Source organism: Schistosoma haematobium, chromosome 2 (assembly GCF_000699445.3).
Source record: "Schistosoma haematobium chromosome 2, whole genome shotgun sequence".
NCBI classification, from domain to species: Eukaryota; Metazoa; Platyhelminthes; class Trematoda; order Strigeidida; family Schistosomatidae; genus Schistosoma; species Schistosoma haematobium.
In genome coordinates this window covers 35,392,624-35,404,463 of record NC_067197.1, presented here as the reverse complement: position 1 = coordinate 35,404,463, position 11,840 = coordinate 35,392,624, and the positions used below count along the sequence as shown (strand labels likewise).

Sequence of the window (11,840 nt, the reverse complement as noted above, 5' to 3'; positions counted from 1 at the left end):
TGTTTACATAGATTTTAGAACCTTTTAGAAAATAAGAATCATTTCAGTCATCTATACCTATGTTCTGAAATAGCAGATGAATTGTGCCAATTCTATTGTATTCGAACAATTACTAAAATCAGTGATTCTGGGTTCCTGCCTTCATTTAAATATCTCTTGGACCAGAACTCACGTCAATTAGTATCGTCACGGTTGAGATGTCAAAGAAATATAATTTTTGTTACTAGTTCGCAATCACTCAGCAGGTCAATCAGTTATATGAAATGTAGAACCTTGACACATGAGTACATCAATGGAATTGTCATAGTCTATTCACTCAGTTGGAATTTAAATATAATCTTTGACATCAATGAACACCATAGTTTACTTTCATTTCTTATTTACAAACATGGTGAGAAATTGTACGTGTAAAAGTCAATTCTAGGAAATATATACCTATATCTATGTAAGTAAACACTCACTCCAAAATATGACCATAAAGCAAATGAACAAACAAGTAATAGATTATGCAAATGATTCCCGAGAAAAGGAAGGAAAATTATCATCAAGTGAATGTAGGTCAAATTCCAAGTAAAAAGGAAATATTTATTTAGGAAAAAAGGGTAATTTTTGTACACAAAGGTCAGTATGAAACTAACGGGGCAAAACTTCTTGTAACAAGAACAACAACAAAACGAAAAGTTAACCAATGTTCTGCGGAAAAAAAATTAAAAAGCAACAGAAGGCAAAAGATACCTTAGTAATAAAAGAAGGGAATGGAAAGAAAATTCCATACACCAATAAAATAAATCAAGTTACTTAATCAAAACTTACTTTAAATAGTATATCAGTACACATTGCTTTACCATGCGTGATTATTGGTTCTTGATCTTCACCTCGACCATCCCAACAATCCAATTCAATACATCTTGAAATGACGACAGGAAAAATTGAAAATTATGTAATAAAGTGTAGTAAAAAAATTACAGTACAACCATAAGTAATTTACATCAATCTTCGTTCCCAGTGTAAAATACGAACTCAGAGAATCAGACAGATACACATACAAGCACAGGATTTATTGTGGAAGTTATAAAAGTTAACGTAACAGAAAATGGAAGTTATTGTTCGCGTCTACGAGCACATTTCTTAGTAATTAGGATCAATTAGTCGACATGCTTTCTCCTATGTAGTCGCTTGTCATCTACTTAGAGACATACCACTAGCATTTCAAAATCATCAATAAACAAACAATTTGAAACTTCTTGCATTTTACCGAATCTATCACTTTCAAAAAACATAAATCAGATGCACACGTTCTAAAGGATAATGCTGTCAGTCTTGCACTACCATGAGGACCTCAATTACGAACACTTAGTTCTGTAACAGTTAATTCATTTTTGCAATTACACACTCACTTTCTTCATCCTTTCTTGAGTTTTAAGTTTCAGTTATCGAACACTTATAATAAATTCTATCTTTTGTAGCTTTTATTAAATTACATTTAACATAAAATGTTTCCCAGTTACCCATATTCACGAACATTTACTTTCAGAATATCTACAGTATTTGACGTATTCCATTAAGGCAAAGGCCTCTCGTTATTTTTACATACTTATCATCACCCTTAATTACACCTCACTGATGAGAACGTTTCTGGTATTGCGACATAAAATATGTTTACTGCTAATACTATTATTTTCTAAACTATGAGTAGCTGAAAAGAATCCATGAAATAAATGAATTTGCACTGTTTAATCATCTTTTTCTTGCTTCATTTAAAATTTATAAATGGGAAAAGTTGTATGAAATATCAACATTCAATTCGTGTGGATACATGTGTGCATGTGTATAGTTTTTTATGTAAGGTGATTTGTTTTAACTAACACTTGGAACAGATGAATTTTCTGAAAAGACTCAAAGAGTTTAGCTTTTATACGGTCGAATGTTAAGTACCACATTCACAATAGTTATTTTGATCATCACTATTTATCTGAAATACAGAAAGAAATAGTCCATGTAACTGTTTTGTTATGTGTTTCTAAATCAAAGTCATTCAAAATTATTTCTTCATAAAATAAACTCATGTATAATCGCTTATAAAGAGAGCCAAAAACATGAATCATGTTAACTAACTAAATAACAGGAAGCATGATGAAAGATCAAAAGATTACAGTGAGGATCATGATAAATGAACAAAAGAACTACATAATAAAATGAAATAGGTATTACAGAAAAAAATGTAGATCTAATCACTTTAGTATATGCTATGTTGGACAAAACAAGCTAAGTATCCTACTTGTATATCTGCTATAAGGAGATGTAGTACACTTGAATTCAATATATAAACTAGTAATTCCGACAACTATTGAACCCATACTCTAGTAGTCACGAGTGAACCAGAATTTATTTTGAAGATAAAGCAATCAACACACACATGAAAGTATTATATCGTAACTAGAATTAGGTACATCAAAACGTACAAATTAATCATCATTATATCCAAATATCAGATTCCTCTTCATAAATATTTATTATTTAATTGAAAGTTAATTTTATCAGGTAGTCAACCGGTTTTTTCAATAAATTTATAATAAGGAAATAAAGATAAGGTATAGAAAAGTGAGAATAGTTCATTTATGAAACATCATTTATCGATGGATGTGGAAAGGAAAGATTTTGTGCATAAACCAAATATATGATCAAATTTCCATTAATTAGTGAAAGAAGGTTTGGATTACTGCTAAGAAAACTAAATTAATTAGTTAAGCGTTAGTTTCAAATTCGATCCCCAAACACAAATATAACAGACTTAATGAATAAACTAATTAAATAAAAAACAATGAATGTTAAGTAGGTGATGGTTTGAACAAAATAACGTTCTATTTTATAACTATCAATTGGTTTACGAAACTAATTTTAAACAATTATACCTATACAAGTGAACGCATCAAGAAAAATTCTACAAAGGTAATTATAAGTGACAAATAAGTAGAACAGTAAAGCGATACCATTATATTAGTCGTCTGTCAACAATTTGTTTGCAGATTTGAACCCGTGTCTTCTGACTACGACTTCAGTGATCAGAAAATAGTAACATTCATTCAAAAATGTAGTTCTACACTGAGTTATTTAATTTTCTTTATACAGCTAAGTTACGCTAAGCACTGAAGATAAACGGATAGGTCAAACAATATAAAAATAATCCAAACATTAGTAAACTTAATTCATTGGGATATACGTTAGAAAGTTACTTCACCTACCAAAACTTTAGTGGACATATATAGTCAATTAATATGTTATAAATCTTTACTTTAAAATTATTTACGTACAGCTATAATTCTAATCAAACATACAATCACGCAAATACTAGAATGAGCTGTCGACCAGCTAAGAAGTGTAGAAAACTATTGAATACGTTCAGAAGATGTCATAAAACTGGGAAATAAAAACACCTGAAAATTAAAAAAAACACCGACTTTCAGTTGGCTTCTTATGATTTATTGTATTTACTATAGTATTTCTTTTTCATAACGCTTCAAGAACAGCAATGTTCGCGAAAATTAATGATCAATGAACAAAAATGAAAATGGGAATTACAGAGGTAAGGGGTAAACAAAAACAACGTGAATAACAACAATGTTGGTAATAATAAGGTGCAATCAAAAGCAGCCAACATCTTTCAAGTTTATACACAAGATTTATAAAAGGTTAGGTGTTAGTTGGATTGAATAATAAGGATAAGATGAAATGGGCAACCAATAAGTGACCACTGTCGACTAATACTGAGCACGTTTTCTTCAAAAATTTTGGAACTATTACGTCGAAATGATTAGACGTTGAGTAATTATACAGTAGTGTATGCTAATTATATCGACATACATAAGTACTATGTAACACTGATCTGAAGTGGAATGCTTGCCAGTGGAATGTACACTTTCAACAGAGAAATAAACAATAACACTATATTTTAAAACAATAAAATTTCATATTTACTTTTTAGAAAGTATAACTGTACGTAAAAATAACAGAGGAAGAAAAAAGAAAAAAGATTGAAGAGAACATTCACAGACCTACAGCAACAAATCTATTTTGACAGCTAAGTATGCAAGGTTGAATTGGTGATAAAGTGATATATTTTTAAACGAATAAAAGGTTGAGAAAATAGTCCTGTTTACACAGTTGTGTGACAACATGCTTACACATTTTAGTGAATAGATAGAAAGAGCGAGAAAAGCATGTATATACTGATATATAAAACTGAAGTTCATCAAAGTATACTATACACTTTCATTCGTATAAATTAAGTTATAATAAAATTCAAAAAAACGCCATACTAAATGATTTTCCAGCTTTTTTTCACTACAATAACCCATTGTTCGAGTAGATAAATGCAATTGTTGCTAACATTTTAATTACAATTCAAGATCATTACTTCTGTATGGTATTAGTGTAACATATGGAGTGGTAGTCTAATTGGTTGGAGCACTTCATTATTATCAACAACCGGACACTTCACCTCAACTACATTCAGTAGATCAGTCTAAAAAGAGGGAAGTTAGTATTGCTAGTCCTTAAACTATACCTACAGCAAAAAATGTAATAAAGAAACATAAGTGTGTCTATTATTTTAATGTAAATAACTTAAACTCGCTACAAACTGGAAGCTAATGACAATTGCAATAGATAATCCTGAATTAAAACTAAAATAAAAACTAGCTTACCGACAACCAGCCAGTAATACTTGTCGATACATTTCAACAGATGATTTACCACCAAATTGTCGTCCAATCAAATAGGTATTATGTGATGAATTAATATAATAATGACTGAGTGGTTGATCCATATCTTGATAAATATCTAACTTGTCCAAAAATACACATGCATTATCATCAGACATTAAATAACGATAAAAGCATTCAATGGATACCTCATCTGTGGATTAAAAAAATAAAAAATAAAAAGGAGAATAAATAAGGTGAATAAAAAAGAACAACAACGAGAAGAAAGAATTTAACCAAACGATAAAATATAATGAAATAAGTGATTTTTCAGACTATGATTACAACAGAAGGTAAGAAGTTTACGTCATACATTTGTTTGTAATACGGGGTAGAAGAGAAACTAAACGTTAGATTAGAAATTAGGTTGCAAAAGCCTTCTAATCTAAATAACAGTATTAATATACACGCTTGTAGGAAAGAAATCAAATATGATTACGTTTTGAAAGAAACAGTTTCATTTTGTGGAATCAGTGTCTGTGTGTATGAAGTTTCGTGATGAGATAACGTTTAATCACTATCATGTAACTACAAATTAATGTCCATTTAAATATTGTATCTAGTAGATAGTGTATGTAATACCAGTTAAAAAATCAACCCAGTTTAACTTCAGAAAAAAATATTTAGAAAAACCGAATCGTATTGATGACATAATAATTAATAATATTACGAACACTTTTTAAAGCTACTGAATTATTAAATATTTATAATTTATACGAATAATTATTGATTACTGAAACAGCTTCAGATGAAACTTTAATCTGACCATATATGACAAACATTCACATTGATAAAGGATATCAAAGCCAAAACTACAATTATTAAAACGTTACAAAGGTATGGAAAATTAGACAAACGTCTCCAGAGTTAGTCGTTGAGCAATACAACAGTCGATCACCTTGTGAACCGTCTTCAACCGAGATTATATATAATCTTACAATTGACCAGTTTATAATATGGAGTCAGTTGACAAAGTTATCGGGTGTGGATTGTTAATGTTGACTTGTATGTTGGCCATCTCAGGATACTCATAGAAATGTTCCATAAATATGATCACATTCTCTATCTTCCACTAAACTTTAAGCGTTGAATTGTTTCATAATTTTCACATCATGATTTTACCCACTATTTTCTAAGTACATTCTCGAAGTTTAGTAGTCATCCCGACGAATACTATATTCCTGATTTATTGGTCGTCCATACTACCTATTTGCCGTCTTAATGTGCCAATTAGCTGGTGTGAGAAATTGATGAGATACAGATTTTTGAAAATCCATTATAAACAAAAGGAATATACGATTGAAAATGTTTTCCTTCCAGACTTACCAGTATTTTTGAATTCTTCTTGTGTTTCATAATTTTCTTGGATATACTTAATAGTTTGTTTGTTAGCAAATGGATAGAGAATTTCATTTAGGCGAGGGTCACGTTGAGTCTATGAAAATAAAAGCAGACAAAAATGAAACATAAAACCAAATGGAATGTATTGGTAGCATAAAAAATAGCAAATTGCCAGATTGATAAATATGTATAACTTGAGAAGTAACAAACAGCACTTTGGCACTGTTTTGCTATTGATAACCTATCCAATTGAACGGTTGTTTCAATCAAAATAACTACTGAAAATAAGGAATTTCTCCATAGCAATTAAAAACAGAAACAATTGTCCATTTATTTACAATTTTTTTGCTTTCTGATAAGCTAGAAATCTTGTGTACCTCGATATTTGATTTCCTTTCCATGAATCACCATATTTCTGATAGAATCTTAAATGTTTCCAGTTATTGTAAGCAGAGATAAATGATGGCTAGTAGTGGAATCCAGGAAACATGTTTCATCTTATTTGAGACAAGTCAGCTGGATGTACCTGCATGGTTATTGTTTTACAAATTTTAGGTACTTATAATAGTTGAGAACTGTAGTTCGTTCTTTTCCATGAACTATGAGCAGTTTTATAATTGAAGTACCTATATATAATTAAAGGCAATACTAACAATATTCTGTGGTTAAGAAGTTTACATAAATTACCAAACATGTTAGTCAGAAACAAAACATGAAGTTACCAATCAATAAATTACAAACACAATACAATTTTAATTAAGATCATAAACTGATCAAGGTTAGACCATCATACAATTATCCCTATTGATAAATTTAACTAAACCAAGAGCAACTAACGTAACAGAATAGTATGGATTCCTTTTATTTTCCTATTTCTCATCAATTGCATCCGGTCTAAACATAATAGTATTAATTATCGAAAACCAGTGTACATAGTTTATGAACCATAATATCGGAGAAGTTTTCATGAATGAAGAAAAATGAAAAGAGATAATAAATATAAAGAAACTTTATGAGATGTCTATATATTAAATGTGAAGATTTATGGGTTGAATACGTGAATCAACAAATAAGAACATAGAAACAGAATTATTTAGAAACGAAATAATGTTATTAGTTAAGCAACTCTAAAAATAAAAGTAACTAACTGGGTGGAGATCAGATAAGAAGTTGGAATTTATAGTGTTGTGGAAAGAAACAAATTGTATAACAAACATTTATGAATAACTTCGCCATGGCAAATCAGGGATAGTAACTAAGACTTTTGGAATGCATCAGTTTGGTTTAAGTCTCTCCATGCCAATTGCTTCAGTGGAACGCAGTAAATTCGAAATTAGTTAGCAATCGTTAAGGGATTTGAGACATTGACACTATAATTACTGTCAAGCAAATGGTGTGCAAAAGCACTGATGAAAGCATGTCCCCAATCAAGTTTAAGTTATCATAGAATATGCTAAGAGATTTGGACAATAGCTTTCTCATAACCTATGCGTTTTGGTGAACACACAAACTGGTAGACAAAACTGGAAAACAAATAGCGTGGGAATTTGTCCACATATGACCGTCTCAAAGATCAATTTGTTTATACAGAGAGATTAGCCCGTTAGCTGGCCTATGATCTAATATTTCATCAACCTTGAAACTAAACCTCAGGAAAACAGGCATTTTCTCAACCACAGCGTACTTTATTCCCTGCATTTTAATCTTACTTTCTTACGCCTGTTACCTCCAATGGAGCATTGGCCGCCGACCAGCATCCTCCAACCCACTCTGTCCTGGGCCCTCCTTCATAGTTCTATCGAATTGTTGTTCATTTTTCTAATGTCTGTCTCCGTTTCTCGACGTAATGTGTTCTTTGGTCTTCCTCTCCCTTTTTGACCTTCACGATCCCATGTGAGGGCTTGCCTTGTGACGCAGTCGGGTGCCTTCCTTAATGTGTCTTATCCACTTCCAGCACTTCTTCCTGATTTCTTCCTCCGCTGGGATCTATTTTGTTCTCTCGCATAGTAGATTGTTGCTAATAGTGTCTAGCCAACGGATCCGAAGTATCTTGCGTAGATAGCTGTTAATAAACGCTTGTATCTTCTGGATGATAGCTTTTGTAGTCCTCCAAGTTTCAGGCCCCATACAGTAGAACTGTCTCAACATGTGTAACGGGAATTCTCACCTTGGTGTTGGTTGACAGTTGTTCTTCAGTTGTAAATATACTGCTCTTGCTTTGCCGATTCGTGCCTTCACATCTGCATCAGGTCCACCGTGTTCATCAATGATGCTGCCCAGATATGTAAAGGTTTTTACATCTTCCAAATCTTCTAAGTAAAGTGCGATTCGATTTCTGCATGCTGTGTCGTATCTCAAAATCTTTCTATTCCCTTCGTGTATGTTGAAACCTACTGCTGCTACACTGGTTGTCTTCTCCTGTATTAGTTGTTGCGTTTGCGATAAGAAGGCCAGAACATCTGTGAAGTCTAGATCGTCCAACTGCATCCTAGATGTCCACTGTATCCCGTGCTTCCCTTCAGATGTCGACGTCTTCATGATCCAGTCGATCACCAGGAGAAAGAGAGAAAGGTCGAGAGTAAGCAACCTTGCCTAACACCGGTCTTCACTTCGAACGAGTCTGTCAATTGTCCTCCATGCACGATTTTGCAGTTTAGTCCATCATAGGAATTCTGTAGTGTCGAAGAAGCTTCCATAGTGTTGTTCTTTCCATGCTATCAAATGCCTTTTCGTAGTCAATGAAGTTGATGTAGAGTGATGAATTCCATTCAATTGATTGTTCCACAATGATCCGTAGAGTTGCGATTTGGTCTGTACACGATCGGTCCCTACAGAATTCAGCCTGTTGGTCTCAAAGTTGTTCATCTACGGAATCCTTCATTCTGTTTAACAATACCCTGTTGAAGACTTTTCCTGGTATTTAGAGAAGAATGATGCCCCTGTAGTTAGCATACATGCTGAGATCACCTTTCTTCGGCTTTTTGGTCAGAACTCCTTTTTTCCAGCCTGTTGGTACTTGTTCTTCATCCCAAATCTTGCTGGAGAGAGTGTGGAGTATCGTTGCAGTTACTACCACATCTGCTTTCAGTGCCCCTGTTGTAGTGTTGTCTGCCCCTGCTGCTTTGTCGATCTTGATTTGTCTGATGGCCATGCTGATCTTTTCAATTGTTGGTGGGCCAACATCGATTAAGAGGTCTGTGGCTGCTACTTCGATGTTGGGTGGGTTCAGTGGGGCTGGTCGATTCAAGAGTTCTTTGAAGTGTTCTACCCACCTGTTTTGTTGTTCTTCAATGTTGGTGACTACCTCGCCTTCCTTGCTTTTCACTGGTCGTTCTGGTTTACGGTGATTTCCAGAGAGTTTCTTTGTTGTGTCATACAATTGTCTCATGTTTCCTTCTCTTGCAGCCTTTTCCGCCGTCGTTGCTAAATCTTCCACATATTTACGTTTGTCGGTTCTGATGCTCCTCTTCACTTGTTTGTTTACTTCTGTGTATTCAGCTTGTGCCTTGGCTTTTTCTGCTCTTGTTCGACTAGTATTGATTGCTGCTTTCTTGTTCCTTCTTTCTTGAATCTTATCCAGTGTATTAACAGTGATCCATTCCTTGTGATGGTGCTTCTTGTGACCCAGGACCTCATGACATATTAAAGTGATTGCCTTTTTGATCCTCTTCCAGTTGCTCTCCATAGTAGTTCCTTCTCCATTTAGTGGACCATGAAAGGCCTGGAACTTAATGCTGAGGATTATCTTGAATTTGTCAGTATCTCGAAGAAAAGCCGTATTAAACTTTTGTGATGTTGTCCGCCCCGTTGTCCAGTACTTCTTGAGTTCCAATTTCATCTTGGCGACCAGCAAGTGATGATCTGAGGCTATATCAGCCCCTCTTTTGGTTCCCACATTCTCCATAGTCCTCCTGAACATTTTGTTGATGCAGATATGGTCGATTTGGTTCTGCATAGTGTGATCAAGTGAAGCCCATGTGCTTTTGTATATGCGTTTGTGTAGGAATATAGTGCTGCCTATGACCAGTTTATTGAAGGGACAGACTTGCAAACTCACACCATTTTTGTTTCTTTCTCCCAGTCCATGTCGTCCCATGATGTCTCCATATCCGGTGTTGACCATTCCAACCTTGGCGTTTAGGTCTCCCATCACAATGGTCAAGTTCTTACATTTTAGTCGCTTAATACTCAATTATAATGAGAAACCGGTATATAAAATGAAGCCATGTTCTTCCACTAAGTTTATTTTCTTATTTTAGTCAAATCACAAACCTTTTACTAATTCTTTAGTTAAGGGTAATCAAAACCAAACCTAACCGGACTTCTTTCAAGGTTTCTCACAAAAGAGATCAGATATTAGAGAAAAGAAAAGTAAGTTACTTATAAAAATCAAAAAGGCAGCACACATCAAACTATATTCTCAGTGTAGAGGAAAACGTGATAAGAACACTAAATATCCAGTAAGTGAATGGCACGATAATATTTTAATACAAATCCTCATCCAGAAGCATGAAAAAGTGTCTTTCAAAATAGTGAAGTTATTAATGATGTGACGATAAAAAATATTTTAGAAAATGAATGATATTGCAGAAATATTCTAAGCTATAATTTGGAAAACAAACTATCATCAATGTAAGAAAGCAGTTTTATAAAACCTAAGTGACAAAAATCGTGTTTCATATATATATATATATATATATATATATATATATATATATATATATATATATATATATATATAGCCCCCAAATGCCCAGGAACGGTCGAGTGTGGGGACAGTCAGCTCCCCTCTCAAAATGCTCTTCAGTGGCCACGTGCATACAACCACTGCCAGGAAAGTCCTACTCATTGTCTTCTCACGGTGGGAGTGTTGTTTACGAAATTGAGAGGACAAAACGCGAATGTCCGGCGCTTTAACCGAGTTGGTGGGTATAGAGGGTTCACCTAGTGGAGTTGGAAATCCCTGATTCCAAGCTAATAGTGTACATGGGTTCCATGATCCTGATGGAAAAAATGGCGTATGAACCTATTGTCTTCCACCGGCTACCATGTGACCACATCTCGTGACGTTGCTCCACTGCCTTGTGAATTAGACCTTAAGGTCAAAGGCTCGGAGTGCGGCCGCCTAAGAAAACCGCCTGCTTCCGTTTGGGCAGCCGGGTAGTATCCCAGCTCTCACATAAATCGAATAATTTATGTGGCTCATATCTATTTGGTGCCTCCTGGTATCAATGTTTATGTGTTTAAATAAATAAATACATAGAGAGAGTGAAAGGTAAGCTACACTGAACACCTGGCTAGTCCAATCTGTTACATGAGGATAAACCAAAGAGTTTCGACGAATCGAATCGTTTTAGGATTCTTTTTATAAATAATTAAAATTAACCGTGAGAATAAAGTTTAAAAACTGATTAATAAAATAAATTCAAATAATAATAACAATAATATCGTCAAAATCATGAACCAATCTAAGTTAGACAACCACTGAAAACTTGTAAGCACTGGACGGCCATTCCGTCTTAGTATGTGACTTCGCAGTAGTGCAAATCAACAACTCCATACTCATGACTCGAACCCAGCACCTCATTACTCACGCGACAACTCTTGTTCTCTAAACCACTGAGCTGGCATACACAGATGTTAATGTCTAGCTTTAATCAACCCATAACATTCTGAGACCATCTTCCAGTGGTGGACTAACTTTTCATGATTTCAATGAAATTCAACAATCTCCATAAC

At 33.8% G+C, this 11,840-nt stretch overlaps 1 protein-coding gene across 1 annotated transcript in view; it reads right to left on the bottom strand.

Moving 5' to 3' along the window:
• Positions 1-11,840, bottom strand: part of PLCB4_1 (1-phosphatidylinositol 4,5-bisphosphate phosphodiesterase beta-4) — a 129,081-nt gene that overhangs the window by 78,839 nt on the left and 38,402 nt on the right. The window contains exons 10-12 of the mRNA XM_051215053.1: positions 6,087-6,195; positions 4,704-4,914; positions 814-907 (exon numbers count right to left, since the gene is read on the bottom strand). Coding sequence (XP_051068234.1) covers positions 814-907; positions 4,704-4,914; positions 6,087-6,195 — 414 coding nt within the window. The remainder of the gene's footprint in view (positions 1-813; positions 908-4,703; positions 4,915-6,086; positions 6,196-11,840) is intronic.